General features: G+C 30.7%; 5 protein-coding genes and 1 non-coding gene across 15 annotated transcripts; 3 read left to right on the plus strand and 3 right to left on the minus strand.

The window, feature by feature from the left end:
- Positions 1-9,952: 9,952 nt before the first annotated feature.
- LOC111415287 (translocase of inner membrane 8) lies at positions 9,953-10,543 on the minus strand. The gene is made up of 2 exons (XM_023046897.2): positions 10,347-10,543; positions 9,953-10,293 (listed from the first exon to the last, which is right to left on the minus strand). The coding sequence occupies exons 1-2, from the start codon at positions 10,461-10,463 to the stop codon at positions 10,123-10,125; spliced, it is 288 nt and encodes a 95-aa protein (XP_022902665.1). The 5' UTR covers positions 10,464-10,543; the 3' UTR covers positions 9,953-10,122.
- Positions 10,544-10,731: 188 nt separating this feature from the next.
- Positions 10,732-10,803, plus strand: TRNAQ-UUG (transfer RNA glutamine (anticodon UUG)). The gene has a single exon. It is a non-coding gene; the product is annotated as a tRNA-Gln (tRNA).
- Positions 10,804-10,937: 134 nt separating this feature from the next.
- LOC111415284 (protein AMN1 homolog) lies at positions 10,938-18,079 on the plus strand. Its single transcript, XM_023046886.2, has 4 exons — positions 10,938-11,092; positions 11,152-11,665; positions 11,726-11,894; positions 17,904-18,079. Exons 1-4 carry the CDS (start codon positions 11,046-11,048, stop codon positions 17,975-17,977), a joined length of 804 nt encoding a protein of 267 aa, XP_022902654.1. The 5' UTR covers positions 10,938-11,045; the 3' UTR covers positions 17,978-18,079.
- A 67-nt stretch (positions 18,080-18,146) lies between these two features.
- Positions 18,147-19,642, minus strand: LOC111415285 (clathrin light chain). 9 transcript variants are annotated; one of them, XM_023046888.2, is made up of 7 exons: positions 19,453-19,642; positions 19,168-19,275; positions 18,980-19,015; positions 18,817-18,915; positions 18,654-18,765; positions 18,582-18,593; positions 18,147-18,511 (listed from the first exon to the last, which is right to left on the minus strand). In XM_023046888.2, exons 1-7 carry the CDS (start codon positions 19,592-19,594, stop codon positions 18,334-18,336), a joined length of 687 nt encoding a protein of 228 aa, XP_022902656.1. In that variant the 5' UTR covers positions 19,595-19,642; the 3' UTR covers positions 18,147-18,333. The 9 variants fall into 9 exon arrangements, with proteins under 9 accessions (XP_022902656.1, XP_022902655.1, XP_022902660.1 ...); XM_023046887.2 differs by having other exon boundaries at positions 19,168-19,287; positions 19,453-19,640; XM_023046892.2 differs by lacking the exon at positions 18,980-19,015.
- Positions 19,643-20,019: 377 nt separating this feature from the next.
- On the plus strand, positions 20,020-21,552 carry LOC111415290 (tRNA pseudouridine(38/39) synthase). 2 transcript variants are annotated; one of them, XM_023046900.2, is made up of 5 exons: positions 20,020-20,139; positions 20,192-20,876; positions 20,928-21,225; positions 21,273-21,412; positions 21,469-21,552. In XM_023046900.2, the coding sequence occupies exons 1-5, from the start codon at positions 20,068-20,070 to the stop codon at positions 21,531-21,533; spliced, it is 1,260 nt and encodes a 419-aa protein (XP_022902668.2). In that variant the 5' UTR covers positions 20,020-20,067; the 3' UTR covers positions 21,534-21,552. The 2 variants fall into 2 exon arrangements, with proteins under 2 accessions (XP_022902668.2, XP_022902669.2); XM_023046901.2 differs by having other exon boundaries at positions 21,273-21,409.
- Positions 21,426-27,187, minus strand: LOC111415289 (uncharacterized). The gene is made up of 3 exons (XM_023046899.2): positions 26,388-27,187; positions 25,728-26,336; positions 21,426-21,765 (listed from the first exon to the last, which is right to left on the minus strand). Exons 1-3 carry the CDS (start codon positions 27,137-27,139, stop codon positions 21,549-21,551), a joined length of 1,578 nt encoding a protein of 525 aa, XP_022902667.1. The 5' UTR covers positions 27,140-27,187; the 3' UTR covers positions 21,426-21,548.
- Positions 27,188-27,523: the final 336 nt, after the last annotated feature.

The raw sequence follows: 27,523 nt of genomic DNA on the forward strand, positions 1-27,523 counted from the left end.
TGCAGTTCCAAACAGTTCTAAACCTTTCTGCGCATACATTTAATATGCTATATGTACTCTATATTTCATTCCTTCTGGATTATGGTAGTCAAGTTGTAGATTGGAACTGGTTGAACTAATCTATAACGACTTACACCACCATAAATCTTCTCAAAGATGTTGCCCTAATAAAACATAGCAAGAAAGAGGATTGCCTGATAAGAAATGAATGTACTACTTGCCCTTTGATAAAATCTTTGATGCAAAAAGAGGTGTATTGTACATGAAGGAAGAAAATACTTTGAGGTGAGTGAGGATGAAATGGGATTTAGAGTTTTTGTATCAGCTCCACAATTTGCATCAAATCAAAAAATGGAAACAAGAAATTCAGCGCATGGTAGTTATTATCAATCAAATTACACCAAAACCAAAACAGGCCTATGTAATGATATAAACCACTACAACTAAATAATGTATTAAAAAGTACAGCGTCCTTCTTGCTTCAGTTATTGGATCAAACTTTAACTCTATCTGAAGCTCCAAAGGTCTTAATGAATCATAATCAATGTAATTACTTAAAGTCTCAAAAATAAGGTTCATGTCTCATGTAAACGCAGAAATTTAATGTCTATACATTAAATTGTCTATACATTGATGCAAAAGGAGGTGTATTGTGCATGAAAGAACAAAATACTTTGATGTGAGTGAAGATGAAATGGGATTTAGAGATTTTGATGTTATAAACAAAGAAGATAAAGGTATTTTGATGGATATATATGGACACCATTTGTATCAGCATCACAATTTGCGTCAAATCAAAAAAATGGAAACAGAAAATGGAGCGCATGGTAGTTACTAACAATCAAATTAGTTCTTTACTCTCTATAGAAGTCCTCTGCAACCAATAAAGCATTTGAGGAACGTAATCAACTTAATAGTCTTGTGATCAATATGATAAATGGAATAAAATTTAAAACACACACAAGAAGGTGATTTTTACGAAACGTATCTAAAGATATATATCAAATACATTTCATTAAAATCATTAAAATATGTGGCAGAAGCATCTGGAATATCTTCGAGGAGGGTTCCGTCCAATCGGAACAAATGATATATCCCAGACAGTACGTCGCGCCTTTATCTTACCTACATAAAGAAATAAGGCGCGACGTCCTGTCTGGAACACACCATCTGTTCCGATTGGACGGAACCCCCGGCACCCCGCAGAGCTTATTTCTGTTTCTCTTTAATTTGTAATTCCATTAAATCGCTCTTCAAAAATTAGGGAGCTCTAATTTTGAAAAACTAATAACGGAATCCGACAACCGACATTATTTGATATATTTTGGTCAAATCCGCGAGGAAATCCACCCTCGTCTTACTAAACCGCGATTTTCCATGAAACTATATGGAATATCGAAAAAATAAAATATGCCACTCATTAAGAACACGTCAGGCTACCACCTGTTCAAAATTAAAATTTTTTCGTACGATAGTTTTCGAGAAAAAAATCGCAAAGTTGATAAAGTTGCCGGTATTCTCAAAAATCGGGTACTTTTTTCATTTAACTCGTGATAAAAAGAAAACCGTGGATCCGAAAATTTTCAAATTAGCTCATGTTACGTAGAAATGTTCAGTAATTACAACAAACTTTGTCGCAATTTTTTTTATCGAACGGTTGCAAAGATATAGATCTCTAAAGTGAGGGGCCTTGACTTTTTGCACGGATAGTAGTGGAATAAAGTTACTTTTTGTAATTCGCGACGGTAATGAAAGCTATAACAGTACTCCAACGAGTGCTGTAATGAAACTCCTTACAGCATCCGATGCTGTAATGAGATTTTAGAAACATTTTATGGTACCAGTTCAAGTTGGTGACATTGGATCATTAATTTTTCTAGTTGTCAATGTGACAATGTTTATCTATGGATGTTTAAACACGTTCTTAGCATTGAATACAAGGTCCACAATGATGAGGACATTGAACTCTGAGCAATTTCTCTTATTTTGGGAGGTGTACATCAAACATTTTTGTCAGGTGAATACATTTTGTGTTTTGACAGATTCTACTTGTCAATTCAAATTTCTATTTTCAAGTGTTACGGTGTTACCAACATACATTGTCAACATTTATTTTATTTTTGAGAAAGAAAAGGATAAAAACGCGAATTACAAAAAATAGTATAAAAACACGTTTCATAAGACTTAGCACTCATTCATTAAAAAACTGGTGGCTTCGCCACTCGTTTTTCAACTTGAATTCGTACATTTCAAACGTGTCTTACGAAACTTGTTTTTTAATATACTATTATTCCACTAGTGGAATAATGAAGAATACAATCTTAAATCAATCACATCCTATTTATTATTTACATTAACATTAACGTTTATATTAATAGACATTTCATTGTTTGATTTGCCATATCACTTTCTTCCATTTTTCATCAACTTTGCCTTTACAACTTTCACACTTTTACAAATATGTTACAAATGGAGTCGGTAAACAATCGAAAATAAATAGCAACAATTCAACACCTCTCAATGTTTTTTTAGTTAATTGCAATGATTTTTGAGGTGACAGCCGCTGTCAGAGTGAAATGTCAAATCATTTTTTGATAACATCAGATCAAATTTTGACGATGCTGATTCTAAATGAGTGTGATTGTGGATAAAACGTTGTATTGCATGCATGTTTTAGATGCATTTTATTAAAACATAAACATTCTTGCGTGAATAAAATGCTGTCTAAAACACTTACACAATAAATAACTATTATATTTCAGAAATAATTCAAAACCGTTAATGAAACATATTAGTAATGTACCGTAATTGTCAGCTGTATGTTGCAGAAACGTTTCATTAGAATGAAACATGAAAAGGGCCGGACATTAGCAGTTTCAACTATGTTTCAGAAATATGTCGAAGAAACATTTCATGTTTCAATAATATGTATCAGAAATGTTTCTGAAACGCAAATTGTTTACTGGGCACACCATCATAAATCTTCTCAAAGATGTTGCCCTAATGAAATATAGTAGATTATCTGATAAGAAGTAAATGTACTACTTGCTTTGATTATATATAATATGGATTGAGCCAACGAGAGAGATAGCTTGCGCAAGGTGATCGAACCAAGATAGACATAGAAACGTACTGACATATAATGGGCGTGCGTTAATTTATAAGATAAAAAACTATCAATTAGAAGTAACATTTATAATACTTACAGGTGATGTGAAACTGTATTATCGCGAACTTTGCACACGAAACAATACATTTTTAAACATAACGGTGTGACTGGCTGTGACACAACAAAACGATAAACGTCAAATGGAAGAGGTTTGACACTTTTGTGCGCATGCGCCCGTCTGTTTAGTACCGTTTTATGTCTATCTTTGTTACACTTTCACATTATCGCTTTACATCTGCGTCTATTCACCTTGAGCCACATTTTTGTTAGTAGATATATTCAGTTAACTCAATCCATATTATATATAATCAAAGACTACTTGTCATTTGATAAAATCTTTGATGAAATGGCTAATAGTTGAAATAGAATCTTATATTTAAAGTTGAATTTATTATAACTCTGAAAACAAGGAGATAACTTCAAGCAAAGATAAATAATTTAAGAGGAATTAGAGACTAATTGTATAAATAATGAAGAAGCACCATAAATCTTCTCAAAGATCCCAGTAAACAAGAAACCTCTGTGAAACATTTCAATTTTAACGTACAGTGAATTAAATGAAACATCTTAGAACTACAGAAACATTTCATTTGAAACATTTCGCTACAAATGTGTCTGAAACATGTCTGGAATATTTACAAACATTAATTAATGTTTGTAAACAGAACTAACCTAAGGTAACATTCCTTCACGGTTTAATTGGCATTTCAAAAGAAAACTTCACGCTATAATTGGCATTACTAATTACTAAAGAAAACTTCACGCTATAATTAATGTTTGTAAACAGAACTAACCTTACCTAACATTCCTTCACGGTTTAATTGGCATTTCAAAAGAAAACTTCACGCTATAATTGGCATTACTAATTACTAAAGAAAACTTCACGCTATAATTAATGTTTGTAAACAGAACTAACCTAAGGTAACATTCCTTTACGGTTTAATTGGCATTTCAAAAGAAAACTTCACGCTATAATTGGCATTACTAATTACTAAAGAAAACTTCACGCTATAATTAATGTTTGTAAACAGAACTAACCTTAAGTAACATTCCTTCACGGTTTAATTGGCATTTCAAAAGAAAACTTCACGCTATGATTGGCATTACTAATTACTAAAGAAAACTTCACGCTATAATTAATGTTTGTAAACAGAACTAACCTTACGTAACATTCCTTAAGGAATATTCATTCCCGGGTGGTATGCTCAGAAATGCTTCCTCAGCATATGGGTAGAAGGAAGAGCGAAGACTGGAGGTGGGAAGGGAAGGAGATAGAGGAGGTGAGGGAGTACACATATTTGGGGTACAGATTTAGAGAGCACAACAAGGAAGGCGCGCATGTGAGGGCAATGGCAAAAAAGGCGAATAAGGTGATGGGGCAGGTCTGGGGGTGGGGAGAGAGATTATTTGGAAGGGATATGGGAAAAAGGAAGATGATATTCGAGTGCTTGATTAGAAGTGTTATGATGTACGGGGCGGAGCTTTGGGGGTGGAAAGAGCAAGGGCTGTTGGAAGGCGTACAGGCTAGGTATTGGAGATGGGTTTTTGGTTGGCAAAAGAGAGGGAGCCGGAGTACATAGTCAGAGAAGAGGTGAAGGTTGATAAGTTAAGAGTGGAGGCGGGTAAAAGGGCGGTACGTTTTGAGGAGAGGGTTGAAGGGAGGTCTCAATGTAAAATTTTGGGGGAGTGCTGGAAAGAGATTAAGGCAGGGAAAGGGGGTGACGGGTAACGAGGGAGGGAGGAATATTTCAGAAGGGTGGGGTACTCAGTGAAAGCGGTAGATGATAGAAGGAGGGAAGGGATTGAGATGTGGAAAGAGCTGGAGAGCAGGGATAGAGATGTACAGAGGCAAGAAAGAAGGGGGCAGATAAGGGAGAGCAGGTACAACCCTAAGTACGAGGAAATAATAACGGAGGGATTGCCGAAGTACCTGTCGGTGGAGGGGGATGAGGAGGGGAAGAGGATGGTGGCAAGATTCAGATGCGGCAATGAGGAGAGAGCGAATAGGTATTGGATGAGAGATGATGAGAGGGGTTGTAGGCTATGTGGGGGGGAGTGGGAGTCGTTGGAGCACCTACTGAGGGAGTGTGACGAGCTAAGAGAGGAGGTGATCGGCTGGAAGCAGGTGCTGGGGGAGGGGGCAGAGGGAAGAGAATGGATGAGGGAGGTGGTGGCGACAAGGCAGCGTAGGGAGATGCGGGGAAGAGATGGAGAGGGGTAGGATAGGAAATAAAATGTATTGTATTGTAATGTGATATATGTAATTGTACTATTGTTAAAAATTTAATTGTTTGTGGAATGTATTGCTGATTTGGTAGCAATAAACTTAAATAAAAAAAAAATCTTCCTCAGCATATGCATGTGTTCTGATGAAGCATGTATGAGCATGTTGTCTGGGATGCAGATGCTAAAGGCCAACAAAACCGTTATTGAAACATTTCAGTAATGTACCGTAATTGTCAACTGTATGTTGCAGAAACATTTCAATAGAAACGTTTCAATGAAACATAAAAAGGGCCGGAAATTAGCAGTTTCAGACACGTTTCACCTATGTTTCAGAAATTTGTCGAAGAAACATTTCATGTTTCAATAATATGTATCAGAAATGTTTCTGAAACGCAAATTTGTTTACTGGGATGTTGCCCTAATGAAATATAGTAGATTATCTGATAAGAAATAAATGTACTACTTGCCATTTGATAAAATCTTTGATGAAATGCAGTGGCGTAGCTAGCCATGAAGGGGCCCTGTATCAATAAAATATCGGGGGCCCTTTTTGGGGTAATAAAGAACACATATATAGTCGCAAAAACGATAATACTTATAAACTAAACTTATGTATATGATATAAACTATGCAGGGTGTCTCAGCGAGAACGGTCATTAGACGTTTTTGGGGTTCTAGCCAAACAAAAAATTTGAGAATGCAGACTTAAGTATTATCAATTACGTTCTCTTCATCTAAAATATTTTCAGATTTCTAGCACTTCCGGTTATACCGGAAGTCGCCACCTACTCTATTTTTTTAAATGGAACACCCTGTATATTTTTACATATTTGGATTTGTCTGTTTTGAAGGTTTATAAATAACTTTACTTTTTGCAATTTGAACCAGCAATTCTCGAGTTATTCGAATTTTTCTAGAAAAGTTTGCTCCAGCGGACATTTGTTCAAAAAATCATAGAGCACTCAATTTTTGAGATATCAATTTAGGATTGAGAACATGCTTAAACAACATGATGGAGTATGTTTTGGTGCCGAGAACGGCTGTCTAGATCGTTTGGTCACTTTACTATGATACGTTAACTTTTCGAAATTTGGAAGCACCATAACTTCATTTTTTTAAATGGCACCTCCCATATTTTATTACTTAGTCGTCTTCAGCGTCTCATTTTACATCTTTTATATTCCATATGTCCTATGCCTAACATTAATAGTTTGGGAAATAATTAGGGTTTTTTGAAAAATGCTCATATCATATGGATATTAACCTAGTGTGCCATGGAAAACAAATGTTTAATGACTTATTGATAAATGTCAAAGTCTAATTTAGGTTGTTTGATGCTTGTGAGTCTAAAACCAGTTAAAATGGATATTAATAACGTAAATAATGTTTATACAAATGAAGAAATCCATAATTTATTTTTGTGCATGAAAAGTGCGACAAAGTTCTTAGTAGAACTTGCAGAATGTTTAATGAAAATTATCCACATTTATCTCCGATGACAAAAGGTAAATTTAGAGGAATAGAAGCAAATTTTTTGCATTTTGGACGAATTAATCACGTGTTAAACTGACCAAAAAATGTAGTAGATAATGCAACGGAAGAGGTGAATACCTTGGCTTATTTCGAGCCCAGTCCCAACACCTCAATTCGAGCTGCCAAAGAATATCTAGGAATTATACTACGAATTTTGTCGCGCTTTTCATGCATAAAAAATAAATTAAGAATTTCTTGATTTGTGTAAATATTACTTTCGTTATTGTTATCGATTTTAACTCGTTTCAGTACTAATATTAAGGGACATAACAGATAATTATTAGCTCACATGCATCAAGTGACGTAAACAAGTGAGTCTTTGACAAGAACTCATTGAGAAGGCTTGTTTTTCATGGCACACTAGGCTAAATATCCATATGATATGTGTGCATTTTTCAAAAAACCCTAATTATCTCCCAAACTATTAATATTAGGTGTGGGTCATATGGGATATAAAAGATGTAGAATGAGGCACCGAAGACAACTAAAAAATAAAATATGGGGGGTGCCATTTAAAAAAATGAAGTTATGGTACTTCCAAATTTTGAAAAGTTAACGTGCCATAGTAAAGTGATCAAACGTTCTAGACCGCAGTTCTCGGCACCAAAACATACTCCATCATGTTGCTTAAGCATGTTCTCAATCCTAAATTGATATCCCAAAAATTGAGTGTTTTCTGATTTTTTGAACAAATGTCTGCTGGAGCAGATTTTTCTAGAAAAATTCGAATAACTCGAGAACGACCGAATCAAATTGCAAAAAGTAAAGTTATTTATAAACCTTGAAAACAGATAAATCCAAATATGTAAAAATATACAGGGTGTTCCATTTAAAAAAATAAAGTTGGTGGCGACTTCCGGTATAACCGGAAGTGCAAGAAATCTGAAAATATTTTAGACGAAGAGATCGTAATTGATAATACTTAAGTCTGAATTCTCAAATTTTTATTTTCGCCAGAACCCCTGAAACGTCTAATGACTGGTCTCGCTGAGACACCCTGTATGTGTAAATAACTAAAAATGCTACGTTTTTAAATAATTTCTTTTCTGGCCTTCATTTCGGCAAAAACATTTATGATTTATGATTTCTATGGACAGTATTGATAAATCCGATAGTCGATCTTGTTCCATAGATGTCCTTAAGTATGTTTTAATGAGCTTCAATTTAGAAAAGCTTCTTTCAGCAGTTGCGGTTGTAACTGAAAGCGTCAAAAATATAAAACATGCTGTTATAACTTCTGGGAAGCTAGAGGTGAGGCTATTGAATTTTGTAACAAGCAATTCTACAAGATCTTTAACTGTGTGGATTTTTGAATTTCAGATTTTAAGCAACTTTTGAAAGTAATTAGCTGATTATGTAAATCAAGTGTTAAATCCTTTTGATATTTGCTGGCCAAATTTGCTGTCTTAGTTTGTATTTCTTCATTTGAAAATGAAAGTAATTTATCCAGTTGAAAAACGTCAAATATATTATTCAAATTAAGCAATGCCTGAAATCTTTGTTTTGTTTTAGCAATCAATATAACAGCAATAAAATATGTTGACTCTGAAATACGATTCTGGATCCGATATTTTTGCATCTTCTGACAACTCATCAAAAAAACGCTTCTTAATTCTTCTTCTTTTATTTTTGAAATGAGGTGTTATATTCCACTGTTTTGCCTGATCTTTCGCTCGATTTAATAATCTAGTAAATGAGTTTTGACTTCGCATTTCTAACAGTCTATCTAAAAGGTTATTTAATAAAGTACTAGCTTTTTTAAGTCATAACTTTCGGATTGAAGGGCTTTGGAAATGGGATCTATGATTTCAAATAATTGAGAAACATTTCATGTTTCAATAATATGTATCAGAATCTTCTCAAAGATGTTGCCCTAATGAAATATAGTAGATTGTCTGATAAGAAATAAATGTACTACTTGTCATTTGATAAAATCTTTGATAAAATGGCTAATAGTTGAAATAGAATCTTATATTTAAAGTTGAAATTATTATAATTCTGAAAACAAGGAAATATCTTCAAGCAGAGATAAATAATTTAAGACGAATTAGAGACTAATTGTATAAATAATGAAGAAGAGGAAATTTTACACATTACTACATTTGTTGTTAACGTCTGGAGTTGGAATTTTCTCATTAACTATTCTTAATTGAATGGATTTATGTTTATAATCATCCAATTTATTATGACATAAAAACCTAGAAATTCCTAAATAGTGTTTACAAAATAATTTGAAGAAAACTACACAAGAAAACTTACTAAAGATGGAATTAGAATTGTTTAAATTATTATTTAAATAATTATGCTAATAATAAGAAAGTTACATCCAAAATTTAGTTTAGAATTAAGATTAATACGTTTTTTAATTAATAAGATATCGAAAATTAATGTTATCTTATCCGGAAATGATTAATAAGCAAATATTCCTTAATTACTTACAGTGCATAATTATTGATTATCATTATTAAATTGATCATTAACTTAGTTAATAAATTATTCATTCTTTCTATTACTTGTGATAAAGCAGTCTTAATATAAGAAGCTACCCTTTATTAAAAGATTTTTTATATATATTTGTCTCAAAGGATTATTTACTTATAGTTAGAAGTCCAAAACCTTGTACATTAGTACATCATAATTAAATAGCTGATGAAGGAGCATGGCATATAAACGCGAGCTCGCAAACAATAACTTTTTTTGCTCACTTATAAACAGGGTCAAATGTTAAACTTGTGCTGGCAAATACATTAAAACACGCATATAAGTTTACTATTTGGCGTCGTTGTCGCTTACAATGAATTATAATTACCACATTTACGAAATTGATTACAAGAACTACAATATTTCGCTTTGTTTATTACATCTGAATGAACTGAAATCTAAACAAAACCTTATAATTGATTGATAGCCTATTTAAAAGGAAAGTTTTATAGACTTCCTGTCTCTAGAAAGATCATTGTAAAACCCCTCATTTCTTGGAGTTGTTTTGCTTTTAATCTAATTTCACAATCAATAAACTAGAAATACAAAATACAATGATCTTTATTAATCATTTTTTATTTCGATAATTACATTACTAATAGAAAAAAACAATGAATAAAAACCGTTCTTTCATACAATATTAATAATTACACTGTATTGTATGTTTTAATTAAATACTACACATTTTTGTTTAAATTCGTAACAAGATTCATTCAAGATGCAGCACTTTTTTGTAATAATTGTGCAAATCTATTCGTGATTAATAAAGAAACATCAATAAATCTATCGACGCAATTTGTTAAACAAGTTTCAGTCTTGCTATCCAACTTATTACTTGGTTTATCGACGCATTTATCCCAGCAAAAATCGTTAAACTCGTGAATCTATAAGAAATTAAAACTTAAAAATTTTTAAAAGCAACGTGACATAACCTCACCTGAGCATTAAATTGCGCTTTCTGTTTCTCTACCATTAAAAATTCTTGTAATTCTTTATCACCTGACGGTTTTGGACCATCCAAACCGGCTTGAAACGAATCCCCGAAATCGGTCATATTGAGATTAAAATTATTTAATGAAAATTTTGATTTCTCGATTAAAGAAAAAGTGACAGTTTAGGTTATGTTGAATTTAGGATGCGAGTGAAGTTGTCTACGAATAATTTTAGATTTAATTTTAATTTGTGATTCAAATTATCTTTTTATTTTGATTATTTATTAACACGATAATTAAGATATTTAATTAAGTTAATTAAATTAAAATAATTATTATTAAAGGGGATTGAGTTTTGAAGGTGTTTTATTAATAAACGTTGTATATGTAGGTTCCATGGTGTAATGGTTAGCACTCTGGACTTTGAATCCAGCGATCCGAGTTCAAATCTCGGTGGAACCTTCTTTTTAATTTATTTTTTTTCTTTTTTAATTAATAATAATAAAAATAATTTAATTTTAATAAACAAAGTTATTAAATTAATTTATTTTTAATTTATTTCTTATTTAATTATGACGTTTAACTTGATTTGATTCATTTTACAAAACGTCACTTTATTGTACAATTGACAATATTTCATACATATTTTATAGCTATTACAAGAATATTATTTACATTAACATTTACACAAATGTAGCAAGAAAATGTCCAGAGTTATAATAACGAGAAGTGTACCTTCGTTAACCTCTTTGTAAGTTAATTAAAGTAATCGAAATTTTTTTTAGGTTATGTCAAAATTAATTCTTTTAGGTGTACTTATTTCGTCGTGGATCATCTCAAAGAATCTCTATACCAAACCGATCTCCTTTATTTGCCCGTTAAATTGAAAGACAAACTTTTAAAACGATTTTTGGTCAGCCAACAATATTGGAAAAACATTGATTTTAAAACGATATTAAAATTATTGGTTCACCCAGGAACTAAATCGTTAAATCTAACTCAAGTACATGTTGATGATGAAATATTAGAAATAATCAGTATTTGTCGTGGTTTACACGAACTTTATTTAACTCTACATAATTGGAATACCAACAGTGTATCAACGAATGGATTATTAAAATTATTTCCTTGTCTACCACACTTACACATCATTTGCTTACCTAGATGTAATGCTGTTGACGATAATGTCATTTTGTGTATTACTGAACATTGCAAAAAATTAGCTGGATTAGATATTAATTCGTGCGATCAAGTTACTTCAAAATCGATTAGTATTTTATCGAAAAGTGATCAATTATTATGGGTAACTTTATCAAAGACAAATGTAAAATAATTTGGCCAAATTTATATATGATTTGTTAATTAAATCGATTTTTTTTAATAGGTGTGTGATGAAGGTATTCAAAACTTAGTTTTGGGACCTAGTGGAAAGTATTTGAAGGAGTTAAGATTAAATGATTGTTCACAATTATCAAATAATGTCCTTCAATTAATTGTTGAGCATTGTAAAGATTTGGAGGTGTTGGTTTTTAATGATTGTAGCCGAATAGCAGGTATGTTTAATTTAGGTTAACCCCTTTATTATTATTTTTTTTTAATTAATTGATCACAATGATAATGTTTTAAGTTCAATAAAAAAAATTTTGCAGAATGATTCAAATTAATTCCATTTATAGATGATTTGTAGAGAATTATATTCCCTTTTTGGTATTTTATATACAGGGTGTTTCAATCATTAGACGTTTCTAGGGTTCTGGCCAAAATAAAAATTTGAGAATTCAGATTTAAATATTATCAGTTGCGTTCTCTTCGACTAAAATATTTTCAGATTTCTAACACTTCCGGTTATACCGGAAGTCGCTACATACGTTATTTTTTTTACTAGTTTAGATTTATCTGTTTTCAAGGCTAACGAATAATTTTACTTTTTTAATTAGATTCAGCCGTTCTCGAGTTATTCGAATTTTTCTAGAAAAATCTGCTCCAGCAGACATTTGTTCAATAAATCAGAGAATATTCGATTTTTGAGATATCAATTTAGGATTCAGAACATGCTTAAGCAACATAATGGAGTATGTTTTGGTGCTGAGAACGGCTATCTAGATCATTTTGTCACTTTACCATGGCACGTTAACTTTTCGAAAATTTTGAAGTACCATAACTTTTTTTTTTAAATAGCACCCCCCATATTTTATTACTTAGTCGTCTCATTTTACATCTTTTATACTCCATATGTTCTACACCTAACATTAATAGTTTGGGAAATAATTAGGTTTTTTGAAAAATGCTTACATATATTGATATTAACCTAGTGTGCCATGGAAAAGAAATGTTTAATGACTTATTGACACTTATTGACAAACGTCAAAGTCTGATTTACGTTGTTTGATGCTTGTGAGTATAAAACCAGTTAACATGGATATTAATAACGTAAATAATGTTTATACAAATGCAGAAATCCTTAATTTATTTTTATACACGGAAAGTGCGACAAAGTTCTTAGTAGAACCACAGAATAACCAGAAGTGACAGTGGCAGTATCCCGCGAAATCTGACGCCATATTATAGCGAGTTATCAAGGTATGTTGCTATTGGCAGGATACCGCTAATGTCACTTCTGGTTCACGTCTCGTAAGACGGCTAAACCCAAACGATTCTAGTTCTACTATATAATCTAATATACGTACTTTTCTAATACGTATATTTAACCTTTCAACTACTTCAATAAAAATATACAACAATCTAGCGATTAATAACAATTAAGACTAGAATTAACACTAGACCTAGAACTAGAATCATTTGGGTTTAGCCACACGTCTCTAAAGACGGCTAAACCTGAATGATTCTAGTTCTAAGTATCGTGATAGTAAGTACTGGTGATAAGATGGCGGATTTTAAATCGAGGTCACAAAACGAGGTGCCGCCCAAGGTTTATATATAAAAGGTTGTCTAGGTTCGTACGCAACCATACTACGCATTACGTCACATGTGGAAAATAATACCGCCAAGCAATTCAAATTAAACAAATGCATGGAGCACCACATGGCCATGAGGTTGCGTGCGCAATCCGTGATCGCTTATGTCACGAAACACTCCTGCTCTTGCCCCTCGCCCACAAACTAAAATCAAAGTATTGCAGCATAGGAACTTAGACAACCTTTAATATACAGGGTGGTCCGTTACTAATGGGACACAGAGCAACAGTGAATTCCTTACATATAATTATTACGATTTAACCCAATTTATCTTTATCCTATGGATTTTTGCGTATGGGGATTTGTAAAATCCCTTGTTTACAAAGACAATCCTGAAACTCGTGAGGAACTGTGGCAAAAAATTGTAAAGGCAGTGGATATCATTAGGAAAGAACAAATATTATTTAACATAAGAAGATCATTTTCTAAACGGATTGGAAAATGCATTGAAGCTAACGGTGGTCACTTTGAACACTTACTCTAATGCAGTTCATTTTAATTGTTATTATTGTTTCCTCTTTTTGTTCGATGTTATTATTATTAAAATGTTTAAATAAATTATAGTCGTTATTCAAATCGATTTTTAATATAGTAATTATGTTAATATTTTTGTAACATCAACTTATGTTTGTGGATAGTTAAATTATATCTGAAAGATAGATCAGAACTATACTAATTTATCATTTATCGTCTTAAAAAGTAATAATATAAAAATTTTAATGTTCATAATTTAAGAAAAAGCGAAATTATTAAAAAAACAACGAAATTAAAGTATTAACTTTAACCAACTCTATCTTCGTTATTATTAACAATTGACGATTTAACCCAATTTATCTTAGTCCAATTGTAAATAAAGACTTTTTCACCGCCAACTAATGTTTATTGAGCATAGTGAAATTTTGCAATGTGCGCTTAAACAGTGATTATCTCGGGAACTATATACTAAATTTATGTAAAAATGTCTGAGAAACTGTTTTATGTTATGTGAGTTGTAAAAATTTTAACGATGAAAAAGATATGACTACTTTAAGGGTGGTTTTTTAAGGTAGACAGCGCCATCTGAAAGATAAATCAAAACTAACACCAAATTATTATTTATTGTATTAAAAAATGATAATGTACCAATTTTCATGTTCATAATGTAAGAGACAACGAAATTATTAAAGAAAAACGAAAATAAAGTATTAACTTTAACCATCTGTATCTTCGTTGTTATTAACAATTGGACTAACATAAATTGGGTTAAATCGTAATAATTTAATGTAAGGAATTCACTGTTGCTCTGTGTCCCATTAGTAACGGACCAGCCTGTATAAACCTTGGGTGCCGCCAACATCAAACGAATCGACGTCAGTGTCATTTCTGGTTATTCTCTGATAGAACTTGCAGAATGTTTAATGAAAACTATCCACATTTACCTCCGAAGACAAAAGGTAAATTTAGAAGAATAGAAGCAAAGTTTTTGCATTTTGGACGAATTAATCACGTGTTAAACTGACCAAAAAATGTAGTACCGTGGCTTATTTCGAGCTACCAAAGAAGATCTAGGAATCATACTACGAACTTTATCGCGCTTTTATATTTTAGTTGAAGAGAACGCAATTGATAATACTTAAGTCTGAATTCTCAAATTTTTATTTTGGCCAAAACCCCAGACGTCTAATGACCGGTCTTGCTGCGACATCCTGTAGAAAGTTTGTATGATTGAATAGTTAAATCTAAAAAAGTTTAAAAAAAAACTAGTTATGTAAATCCACTATTGACCAGCTATTTAGTGTGCTAAAGAGATACTCAAACACAAGCCTATGGCTCAGGGTATGTCAGAATACAGAAGACCAACTCATTCGAAATTCACATAACACAAGGATTGAAACAGGGTGATGGATAGCCCCTTGCTCTCCTCAATATCACCTTGGAATACGTCATAATAAAAATGTCGATCAATATTATTCAAACATCTTGAATAATAAGTCCTTACAAATAGCAGCAACATATGCTGACGACAATAATATAATGAGAAGAGCAACAACGACAGCGAAGGAAATACAGTGTGTTAATTAATTATCGTACCCGACAAAGTATGCAACCAATATCACAGATTGGTATTGCAACGCGACGAAAGTTCCTAAAAACGATGGCGACAATTCATTAACTTTAAAAGTCGTTTAAAATTTATTTTGATATATTTTAATAATTAAAAAAATACTTTAAACATAAAAAGGTTAACTAAGGCTAACTTTCTATCCTTTTATTTAAATAATAACTTTCTTACCGCTTAAAGCAACCGCTAGAAATTATGATAGTTCTAAACAGAACTGTCGTAATTTTAAGAAACTCACAAAGCGTACGACAATCACAATAACGTACGATCAGCTATCAACATCTGGTTACTAATTTAAAATTATCCAAGCTACCACTACATATTGAGATATGCAGCCAATATTACACAGGTCACGTGGGTTACGATAATTAATTAACACAGTGTATTTATCAAACTGGAAGACAATACGCGACAAGTGGGTCTATTAATAAATGCAGAGAAAACCAAACTTTTAACCCAAACGCTTTGGCAGAACTCTGCAAAATCTAAGCATCGGGTATACTAACTTGGAAATGGTGAATGATTTCACATATCTGGGGGTCAAACTATTAAAAAATGGTAGCAAGGAGCCGGAAGTCTGAAGAAGGATTACACAGACAAACAAAACATGTTTACCGTTCTCCATATATACAGGGTGGTCCATTGAAAACGAGCTGAAGGGCAAAACTGCCAGGGAAAGATTTGGTTGAAAACTTTATCGTCCTAAGCAGGAGTGCCATCCCCCATAGTTTTTCAAATGAGAAGGGTGGTTAAGCGATACATCATTTTATAGGTCTTGTCCTTATTCATACAACACAAAAACAAGTTTCTTTTTTAATTTTTCTTCTTGAAATATTTTTTATGTTTAGTGAAAATTGAAAGATTCTAACTAACCATTTTTTTTATATTGTATCAATAAGGACAAGAGCTATAACAACCCTTCCCATTTGAAAAACATTGAGGGATAACACCCCCGCTTAGGAAGGTAAAGTTTGAGGTATAATTTTTGCGTAAAAAGTTGTCCCCCTGAGAAACAGATTTGACTTGTTTCAGGTTTCGATATAATATTTCCCTGGCAGTTATTCCCTTCAGCTCGTTTTCAATGGGCAACCCTGTATAGATCGCGTGGTTTACACCCCAACAATAAAATACGTTTATATAAAAGTATTCTAGGGCCAATATTAACCCTTGTACGACCAAAATAATATAACAAGCATAGACGACCATAACGGGTCAATTTAGACCCATGCATGGTGGTCATCTACAGTTTTTATTAAAGCATTAAAACTAGATATTGTATATGATATACAGGTGTGTCAAATGTCTGGAATATAGCCAATAATTTCGCCATTTGTGGTTTTAAAGAAAAATGTTTCAAATACAAGTTTCTTTATTATTCGTGGCGCATTTTTTTGCGATATTTGCTTGTTTGTATTGTTTTTTTGTTTCGTTGCTATGGCAACCAACATTATTATCTTAAATGGGATGCATACATTTTTTTACATACTTTGATAGAGGATAAATCCCTCTATGCTATGAACATATCAAATCATTATTAATAATTCATAATTGTTGAAACTGTCAATTTCTTGACATTTAAAGCTGTCAACGGCGTTATTTCGGTGCCTACTTTGATTCTAATTTGCTGATTTAATATTTTCAGAGAACGCTTTCTTTCTCGATTTTTTCTTATTTATCCTGTATCAAAATTTGTAAAAAAACCATTTGAAATAACAATTGTAAAACAAGTTGGTTGCCATAGAATGAATGAAATGGCGAAGTTATTGGCTATATTCCAGACGTTTGAAACACCCTGTATATTATTAACCAATAACTACAGTAAAACTACGTATAAAAAGGAACTCAAATGTTCTCAATAATAAGTCATATTCCAAAGCAAGAAGACGGGGAATGGAGATCCAGGTACAAGATGGAGAAGGACATGAGAAGTAACCTCAGCATCAGGAACTGGAAGAGAGTGACTATGGATAGAAAAGGATGGGGAGAGAATCTGAAGGAAGTCAATAGAAGAAGTTATGTGAAACAGGGTTGGGTTGAAGAGATCTCCTTGCTTCAATTCAAGTGTATCTTCCATTCAATTCCATTCTAGCAGTCCTCTTAAATTCTACCATCCTTGGTTTTTCATTAATTTTTTTACAAAATCATAAATTACTTTCAAAATATTTTGCAATATTTTTTATTGAACTTGAAAATATAAGAGAAGTTTTATTGTTTAGATTAAAATCATTTTAATAATTAATATTTAAACTTGTTTTAAAAGGGTTATTTTTATTTGTAATCAAAATTAAACAAACATATTAATTAACTAATATATAAAATTGTGATAAAAGCAATTTTTTAAAATGAACCTCATAAAAATTGTGATATTTGTCTCACACAGTCATAAATATGTAAATAAATTATAATTGTATATCAAAAATGTTTTTTTTTTTTTTAAATAAATTTTTAAAAAGCTATAATTTATTTATTTAAACCTCTTTTTCTAGGTCAAATGTCTTTGGGAGATCAAGAAACGCATTTGAAGAATTTAAAGCAGTTTACATGGTCAATACACTGGTGAAAAATATTTATATTGATTTTAACTTATATTAATTAAAAAAAAAAATCATTTTAATGTCGCAACAACTATATTTTTTTTTAATTACACTTTTTCATTCTCAAATACACTTTTACTACCTAATTATCAATATTAATAATAATTAACTATGTAAAAAATAATGAATAGATCAAATATTTTAGCCGGTTCATTTTCTTTCAAGGCATAATAAAAAGAATGAAACTAAATTATTACATTTACAAAATATATATATATTAGACTTAAAACAAGACGGTTTTTTTTTTAAATTTATGTTAATTTTTTTTTATTTCATAGACGCTTTTATCCCCACTTTATTTTTTTTTATTAAGTTGGGTTGATTATGCCTTTGAATTTATTGGGGATTGTTTTAATTGTAAAATAATGGAACGCATACGAGAAACATCTTTACTTCCTTGTTTAGCTTTTGGGTTAAAATCACAAAGTTTTGCAATTCGCTCCCATTCAGTTCCTGGTTCTATTTCATTATCATCTGCTACAAATTGTTTTTCAGCATTCCTAAAAAATTAATCAATTATTAGAATTTCATTTTAATTTAATCAAATTACTCCAGTAAAGAAAGACTTACTTTGCTGATTCTCTGATTGCATAAATAATTTTATTTTTAAACAATCAATTAATTATTTAATGTTTTTCTTACCTATTAGCAGCTTTGGTTTTAGCAATTTGTTCTGCATGATTCTTATACCAATCCTCCAGCTCTTTTTTTGCAACTTCTCTCCATTCTTCTTTCTTTATTTCCTCAGCTTTATCTATTTAACACATAAATGAAATTAACTCATCAACAAACACTTTTAAATCACCTTTTTCCTCTAAACGGGTCACTTGTTCTTCCCTCCATTTCCGAATTTTTTCAGGTTCCTCTTTCAATTCATGCTTCATCAGTGGGGGTGAAGATGAAACTATAAATTTAGATGTATCACAAAAGTAAAATATTAATTTTATGAGTTCATTTTAAATTCTCACCTGTATTTCCATAATCATGCTCAAAAGAATAATCATCTAATAGGATAGGAACAGAAAAGAGAATGAAAAGAAAATGTTTAATAAAAGATCATGCAAATAAAAAACGTTAAACATCTTCTACATAAGTAGATAGTGCAAGAATAAAAATTATAATCAAGGGTAAAAAGAAAGCAGCAAAATTGACATACCACCGTTGCTGGGTTTTCCAAAATCCAAATTGATGTCCTGTTCTAGATTGTCAATCATCTCAAAACTTGACCCAGAATTTTCGTTGACGAGGTGGATTGGGGCACCATCTACACGTAAAGCTACACTTATAAAATGATACAGCAACCAATAAGGAAATTAGAAAAAGCAAAAATGCAATTAAGTGCAATTAACACAGAATTAAACACATCTCATGCGACCTATTTAGTTATTTAGCGACGCCCCTTTTACGCGAAAACGATTTTTTAGGTTAAGTTCTTACTCACTTCCATTTATTGGGGGAATCGTAACCGCCGCCGCCGGTTTCAATTCATCCTCAAGTCCAGCTAATTCCGATTGTTCGCGGGCGAGGAATTCCGCTGCAGGATCTACGTCTAATTGATCGAAATTATCGCCGAAATCTGCCATAGTTTTTGTGTTTAGAATTTGACAAGTGACAAGTGTCAAGTGGATTCCGTTGTAGCCGGATATGACGTTTCAGTTTTACCGGAAATTTATTTAAATCGCCAAATTTAACTACTTTTTTTTTCGTCTTTTGAAAACAATTAATTTCTTGAATAAGCAAACAAATAGAATGGATAAATAAATTGGAACAAAACTCCTTTTAAAGTTTTAGTGACTACTTTGAAAATTAATGAACGTATCCACCTGTTTATAATTTATTATTCATTAAAACCGAAAAAAATCGATATTATTAAAAATCGTTTATTTATAAAAAAAATCACTGGAGAAAGCTTCGAAAATAAATAAAGTAAATGTTTAACAATAAAATTTGAATAATAAATTTTCAATTTAATAACGTCTAACTAACGCCATCTTTTGCTCGGCGATCGTTTTACTAAACGTCTATTGATACTGGAAGCACGAACATAACCTCAATAATGAACGTTCAAATTAAAAAGCAAAATAATTCAACAATAAACGAAGATGAATTGATAAATTTATCAAAAGAGGTAAATTTTGTAATATTAATCTTAAAAAAGAATTAACCAATTTAATTTATAGGAACTGGTATCAAAAATAAAAGCTCTAACAGCACATAACTTCCAATTAAAAAGTATAATAGCTAAATCAGAGATTACCAAAGCACCAAAAAGAAACAATAAACCCTTTAACTTCGCTAAATGCACCTTTAGAAAAGTACTTTTAAAAATTTTATATTTAGGATGGGATTATCAAGGTTATGTTGTACAAGAAGACACAACAAATACAATTGAACATCATTTATTTGAAGCTTTAATTAAAACTTGTTTGATTAAATCAAGACAAGAATCAGATTATCATCGGTGTGGGAGAACTGATAAAGGTGTTAGTTCTTACGGACAAGTAATTTCAATAAATTTAAGAAGTAAACTATTAAATAATGACCAAGATAATATAAAAGAAGAATTAGATTATTGTACAATGTTGAATCGAGTTTTACCCTGTAATATACAATGTATAGCTTGGAGCCCTATTTTAAACGAATTTAGTGCTCGATTTGATTGTAAAAGTCGCGTTTATAAATACTTTTTTTTTAAAGGAGAACTTGATATTGAAAAGATGAGGATAGGTTCTAATCATCTTTTGGGGGATCATGATTTTAGAAACTTTTGTAAAATGGATGTAGGTAATGGGGTTACTCAATTTAATAGAAATATTACAAAGATTAACATTGATTTATTTCATAAATGGGGTTCTAACAAAGAAGGTGTTAATAAAAAATACTCTGTGGTTTAATTTAAAGTTATTTACCTTGTAGATTATGATAGTTATGTTATTACAATTGAAGGACAAGCTTTTTTATGGCATCAAATAAGGTGCATAATGGGGATATTGTTTTTAATTGGTCAAAATCGCGAGTTACCTGAAATTGTTAAAGAATTATTAGATGTAGATCAAAACCCAAGAAAACCTGAATACAACATGGCGAGTGAAATTCCTCTAAATTTATTTGAGTGTAATTACGACGACGAAAATATTATTTGGAATTATAGTGAAATCTCTTTAAATATGGTTTTAGAGAATTTAAAGAAAAAATTGACTTATTCATCTATAAAGTAGGTTGAAATAAATTTTGTAATATATTTTAAAAAGTTATTTTTAGAGCCAATATGTTAATGTACATGATTAATGATTTAGAACAAAAAGGTTTTGGTGAGAAAAAGAAAACGTATTTTTCTGATTTTTTGTTGCAAGGGATTAAAACAAAAAATTACGTTCCTGTTATGAAAAGGCAAAAATGTGGTAAAAAAAATCATTTAATTATTATTTTTTATTAATTAATATTTTTAAATTTCCAGATAGTTTGGAAGACAAAATAAAGCATTACACAAAAAGGAAAAGAATTGAAATAAACAATCAATAAACTTTTTTCTTTTCGTTAATTTTTGGTGTTCATTTCAATGCTAAGAAACTCAAATTTCTTATTCATGATTCCCTTAAATGTTTCACCACTGTGTTTTAACTCGAACAACCTCAATGCAACTTCCTTAATATCCACAGGTCTTATATATTCCTTATTATTTTTTTTTATTTCGTATTTTTTTATTATTTTTTCAAGTTCATCCGCAACGAGTTGTTTATCATCTAATGCAGCTCTAAAAGAAATATTAAAATCGTTAATTAAACAAATTATTATAAAGTTAATCTTGCTCTAGGTCTTATTCTAAAACTTATGAGTCTTATGGAAATATCTCATTTGAGATAATTAACTTCGTTTATCTTTGTCAAATAACGATCAGACATTTTCCATCAATTAGAAGCATTTTAACGTACACCAACAACCTATTTTTATTTTCTCGCAAATTCCAACATCTCCAAAAACAAATGACACATAAATATTATGATAGATAATTAAGAAACGTTCAAAATGAGTCCAAACTCGACATATCTAAGTGTTGCAACCCCCAAGATATCAATGTTTTTATAAAATCAAGATGGCCGAAAACAAAACACTAATTATTTGTGTCATTTATGCTTTTAAAAGTGAATTTTATGATAAATATGGGATGTGGCGCATCAAATTAGGTCAAAATTTTCTGGTTTTGACGAAAATCTTAGTTTTTTTAAAATAGAATTGAATATTTGTAAAATTCATGATTGCCGAAAAGAAGCAATCCCTAAATATTACTAAAGATAATTAAAAAAGGCTCAAAATGAATTCAACCTCGACGTATCTAAGTGTTATAACCTCCAAGATATCATTATTTGTATAAAATCAAGATGGCCGAAAACAAAACACTAATATTTGTGTCATTTATGCTGTTAAAAGTGAATTTTATGATAAATATGGAATGTGGCGCATCAAATTAGGTCAAAATTTTCTGATTTTGACGAAAATCTTAGTTTTTTTAAAATAAAATTGAATATTTGTGAAATTGAAGATTGCCGAAAAGAAGCAATTCCTAAATATTACTAAAGATAATTAAAAAGGTTCAAAATGAGTTCAAACTCGACATATCTAATTGTTATAACCTCCAAGATATCATTATTTGTATAAAATCAAGATGGCCGAAAACAAAACACTAATTATTTGTGTCATTTATGCTTTTAAAAGTGAATTTTATGATAAATATGGGATGTGGCGCATCAAATTAGGTCAAAATTTTTTGATTTTGACGAAAATCTTAGTTTTTTTTAATAAAATTGAATATTTGTGAAATTCAAGATTGCCGAAAAGAAGCAATTCCTAAATATTACTAAAGATAATTAAAGAAGGTTCAAAATGAGTTCAAACTCGACATATCTAACAGTTATAACCTCCAAGATATCATTATTTGTATAAAATCAAGATGGCCGAAAACAAAACACTAATTATTTGTGTCATTTATGCTTTTAAAAGTGAATTTTATGATAAATATGGGATGTGGCGCATCAAATTAGGTCAAAATTTTCTTATTTTGACGAAAATCTTAGTTTTTTTAAAATAAAATTGAATATTTGTGAAATTGAAGATTGCCGAAAAGAAGCAATTCCTAAATATTACTAAAGATAATTAAAAAGGTTCAAAATGAGTTCAAACTCGACATATCTAATTGTTATAACCTCCAAGATATCATTATTTGTATAAAATCAAGATGGCCGAAAACAAAACACTAATTATTTGTGTCATTTATGCTTTTAAAAGTGAATTTTATGATAAATATGGGATGTGGCGCATCAAATTAGGTCAAAATTTTCTGATTTTGACGAAAATCTTAGTTTTTTTAAAATAAAATTGAATATTTGTGAAATTGAAGATTGCCGAAAAGAAGCAATTCCTAAATATTACTAAAGATAATTAAAAAGGTTCAAAATGAGTTCAAACTCGACATATCTAATTGTTATAACCTCCAAGATATCATTATTTGTACAAAATCAAGATGGCCGAAAACAAAACACTAATTATTTGTGTCATTTATGCTTTTAAAAATGAATTTTATGATAAATATGGGATATGATTCATCAAATTAGGTTAGAATTTTCTGATTTTGATAAAAATCTTAGTTTTTTTTATGAAATTGAATATTTGTGAAATTCAAGATTGCCGAAAAAAAGCAATTTTTAAATATTACTAAAGATAATTAAAAGATGTTCAAAATGAGTTCAAACTCGACATATCTAATTGTTATAACCTCCAAGATATCATTATTTATATAAAATCAAGATGGCCGAAAACAAAACACTAATTATTTGTGTCATTTATGCTTTTAAAAGTGAATTTTATGGTAAATATGGGATGTGGCGCATCAAATTAGGTCAAAATTTTCTGATTTTGACGAAAATCTTAGTTTTTTTTTTAATAAAATTGAATATTTGTGAAATTCAAGATTGCCGAATAGAAGCATTTCCTAAATATTATTAAAGATAATTAAAAAAAGCTTAAAATGAGTTCAAACTCGACATATCTAAGTGTTATAACCTCCAAGATATCATTATGCGTGTAAAATCAAGATGGCCGAAAACAAAACACTAATTATTTGTGTCATTTATGCTTTTAAAAGTGAATTTTATGGTAAATATGGGATGTGGCGCATCAAATTAGGTCAAAATTTTCTGATTTTGACGAAAATCTTAGTTTTTTTTTAATAAAATTGAATATTTGTGAAATTCAAGATTGCCGAAAAGAAGCAATTCCTAAATATTACTAAAGATACTTAAAAAGGTTCAAAATGAGTTCAAATTCGACAGATCTAAGTGTTATAACCTCCAAGATATCATTATTTGTATAAAATCAAGATGGCCGAAAACAAAACACTAATTATTTGTGTCATTTATGCCTTTAAAAGTGAATTTTATGATAAATGTGAGATGTGACGCATTAAATTAGGTCAAAATTTTCTGATTTTGACAAAAATCTTAGGTTTTTTTTAATAAAATTGAATATTTATGAAATTCTAGATTGCCGAAAAGAAGCAATTCCTAAATATTACTAAAGATAATTAAAAAAGGTTCAAAATGAGTTCAAATTCGACATATCTAAGTGTTATAACCTCCAAGATATCATTATTTGTATAAAATCAAGATGGCCGAAAACAAAACACTAATTATTTGTGTCATTTATGCTTTTAAAAGTGAATTTTATGATAAGTATGGAATGTGGCGCATTAAATTAGGTCAAAATTTTCTGATTTTGACGAAAATCTTAATTTTTTTTTAATAAAATTGAATATTTGTGAAATTTAAAATTGCCAAAAAGAAGCAATTCCTAAATATTACTAAAGATAATTAAAAAAGGTTCAAAATGAGTTCAAACTCGACATATCTAAGTGTTATAACCTCCAAGATATCATTATTTGTATAAAATCAAGATGGCCGAAAACAAAACACTAATTATTTGTGTCATTTATGCTTTTAAAAGTGAATTTTATGATAAATATGGAATGTGGCGCATCAAATTAGGTTAGAATTTTCTGATTTTTACGAAAATCTTAGTATTTTTTAATGAAATTGTGTTTAACTAGAGTCATTCGCATCTTTCTAGTTCTAGTTTTAATTCAATGCAAATATGTACAACAGAGCGCTATCTACCACTGACACTACAACTAACATTAGACCTAGAACTAGAAATATTCAGACAAGTTGTATTTTATGTGGGACGTAGTAAGTAGGTACGCCCTAGTATGATAGAAGCCATCAGACCCAAACTAGGACCCAACACAACCCAAAATGTTAACATAGTTTACTATGCCGAAGACGCCGTTTTGATTACAAGTAACGAAGATGACCTGCAAAGACTAGTGTATCACTTCAACATAGCAACTAAGTAATACAATATGATAATATCAACGGAGAAAACAAAATATACGGTTATATCCAAAGAACCAAGACGGTGCAAGCTACAAGTTGAAGACTAGGTGTACAAATTACAAACTATTGAGATCTATGTAAGGAAGCACAAGTGGTAAGATGTCTAAGGAACACTATATGGCGCAACAAATACATGCGTGTAGAAGGAAAAATGAAAGTTATAACGAATTATAACTTTTTTAAAATATTAGTTATAATAGATTTCACCAGGTGACACTATTATGGTTTTCAACAATAACTGACAAATTTTAACTATATTATTTGTACTTACTCCTCTTTTATGGCTATAAACTCCTTCAAAAATGGATCATCATGTATCAATTCATTTTCTTTACAATAAACATAAAAAGTGGCAAGAGCATCTAAAATAACATTCACCTCCGCTTTATACTCGTCGCATATAATCTCCATTTCGGCGATTTTTTTCTGAATAACAATATTAGCGGAGGTTTCATCAGTAATTAACGAATAAATATCTCGATCTAAAACGCGTTGCTCAACAAAATCGACCATTTCAACTTTCTGATTCGAAGTATCCTCGCTGTAATTGTAATCCAAGTTTCCGCCGATCGAAAATACCGGAAAACTTGCGTGTATTCCAAACCCAACTTTGTGACTTGTGCTACGACCGGTGGTGGTTTGTGAGCGAATGAGTTGTTTATGATCGATTTTAAAAAGATTTTGTTTTAATAAGTCTAAATTGGTGGACTTTGAGTTTAAAGCCTCTTCGTATTGTTTGATGCTTATTAAAGCTTTTTCGTAATTTCCTATTAATGTTGTTAGGGGTTTTGATAAACGCAGGATTATTCTTTTTGATTCGTTTGGCGTTGCCACGTTTTGCATTTTAATTTGAGGCAAATTTTTGATGAAATCAATCATTCTAAAAATTTATTGATTTTATTAAAAATTATAAATGTTAAATAAAAAATACCTTTTTGTTGTTGATGTGGAATGATTAAAACTTTCGGAGTATCTAGATATTTCAGCTTCAGAAAATTTTAGTCCTAAATGTCGCCCGGATAAATATCTAAATGCCTCATTATCCAAGCAAAAAACGTTGTGTTTTCCTAAAGGTATCGCATAACCCGTTATGTTTTGTATTTCTTCGATGGCTGTACGAAGAAGTGGGTAAGCATCCCCCGGTCCATAATGAGTACCCCTTGTTCTTGTAAAAACAAACGCAAAATTGTTTCGTATGTTAGGAACGAGCTCTTTTAAAATCACTCGTAAGCAGCGATCAAAAATAACTGATAATCTCGAATCGGTTGGTTTTAAAAAGATACACACGGCGTTTATGTATTCAAGTTCCGAAATATATCTCAACATGGTGTGAGTGTTGTTTAAATCAAAATCTAATCCTTTTGTGTCCCCAATTCCGGGGGTATCCACAACGTTTAAAATCACATCATCTGAGAGATGATAAATGTATGATCTTGGTTTTTGCGTTGATGAAGCTCCGGGGGTGGTGATTTCATTTTCATTTGGAATTCCTACGTTAACTTGGTTTTCTTCAAAGTTTTCGTTGATGTGGGTGAAAGTTATTGGGGCAAGAACCGTGAAATCATCAGATGCAACGTCAGACCAAGTACTTCCGAGAAGATACTTTGTTAACATGTTTATAAATGTTGTTTTTCCCACCCCAGTTTCTCCTAATAAAAGGATATTAATTTTTCGTTGCGACATTTTTTTGTATTTTTAAAAACACTATTCTTATTGATAATAAGTTTTTATTTAATCATCCTTTTATATTAAATTTAAATCTTGTTTACAGCTTATTTTTTTATGATATTGGTTAACCACATGGAAATTACAAGAATTTTGATAACCAAATGGGAAAATAAAAAACAATTTGCAATAATATTTGTTTGGGTCGTTAAGATGTAATCGATAATAACAATTGTATGTCAACAGGTGCATTTAATAAATCAATTCTAAATGGGGTGATTAAACTTTTATGAAAAAAGTTTTATGGGGCATACTTTTAAAGTATTTCAATTACTTTTTCTTGATTACGCAATTAAATTTGCGATTGATGCGAAGAAAATTGATAGAAAATGAAACGATGGA

Source organism: Onthophagus taurus, chromosome 11 (assembly GCF_036711975.1).
Source record: "Onthophagus taurus isolate NC chromosome 11, IU_Otau_3.0, whole genome shotgun sequence".
Classification (NCBI taxonomy): Eukaryota; Metazoa; Arthropoda; class Insecta; order Coleoptera; family Scarabaeidae; genus Onthophagus; species Onthophagus taurus.

What these genes read in the sequence shown, in the direction of transcription:
- LOC111415287 (XM_023046897.2), bottom strand. Translation starts at nt 10,463, where the DNA reads ATGACCGATTTCGGGGATTCGTTTCAAGCCGGTTTGGATGGTCCAAAA. An exon ending in AAGCGCAATTTAATGCTCAG is followed by an intron (nt 10,294 to 10,346) that starts GTGAGGTTATGT and finishes AATTTCTTATAG; the next exon opens with ATTCACGAGTTTAACGATTT.
- LOC111415284 (XM_023046886.2), top strand. Translation starts at nt 11,046, where the DNA reads ATGTCCAGAGTTATAATAACGAGAAGTGTACCTTCGTTAACCTCTTT. An exon ending in TAACTTTATCAAAGACAAAT is followed by an intron (nt 11,666 to 11,725) that starts GTAAAATAATTT and finishes TTTTTTTAATAG; the next exon opens with GTGTGTGATGAAGGTATTCA. An exon ending in TGATTGTAGCCGAATAGCAG is followed by an intron (nt 11,895 to 17,903) that starts GTATGTTTAATT and finishes CTCTTTTTCTAG; the next exon opens with GTCAAATGTCTTTGGGAGAT.
- LOC111415285 (XM_023046887.2), bottom strand. Translation starts at nt 19,594, where the DNA reads ATGGCAGATTTCGGCGATAATTTCGATCAATTAGACGTAGATCCTGCA. An exon ending in GCATGATTATGGAAATACAG is followed by an intron (nt 18,916 to 18,979) that starts GTGAGAATTTAA and finishes CTAAATTTATAG; the next exon opens with TTTCATCTTCACCCCCACTG. An exon ending in GACCCGTTTAGAGGAAAAAG is followed by an intron (nt 18,766 to 18,816) that starts GTGATTTAAAAG and finishes TGTGTTAAATAG; the next exon opens with ATAAAGCTGAGGAAATAAAG.
- LOC111415290 (XM_023046900.2), top strand. Translation starts at nt 20,068, where the DNA reads ATGAACGTTCAAATTAAAAAGCAAAATAATTCAACAATAAACGAAGAT. An exon ending in ATGGGGTTCTAACAAAGAAG is followed by an intron (nt 20,877 to 20,927) that starts GTGTTAATAAAA and finishes TTTACCTTGTAG; the next exon opens with ATTATGATAGTTATGTTATT. An exon ending in TATGAAAAGGCAAAAATGTG is followed by an intron (nt 21,413 to 21,468) that starts GTAAAAAAAATC and finishes TTAAATTTCCAG; the next exon opens with ATAGTTTGGAAGACAAAATA.
- LOC111415289 (XM_023046899.2), bottom strand. Translation starts at nt 27,139, where the DNA reads ATGTCGCAACGAAAAATTAATATCCTTTTATTAGGAGAAACTGGGGTG. An exon ending in TCCACATCAACAACAAAAAG is followed by an intron (nt 26,337 to 26,387) that starts GTATTTTTTATT and finishes ATAAATTTTTAG; the next exon opens with AATGATTGATTTCATCAAAA. An exon ending in TTTATAGCCATAAAAGAGGA is followed by an intron (nt 21,766 to 25,727) that starts GTAAGTACAAAT and finishes TATTTCTTTTAG; the next exon opens with AGCTGCATTAGATGATAAAC.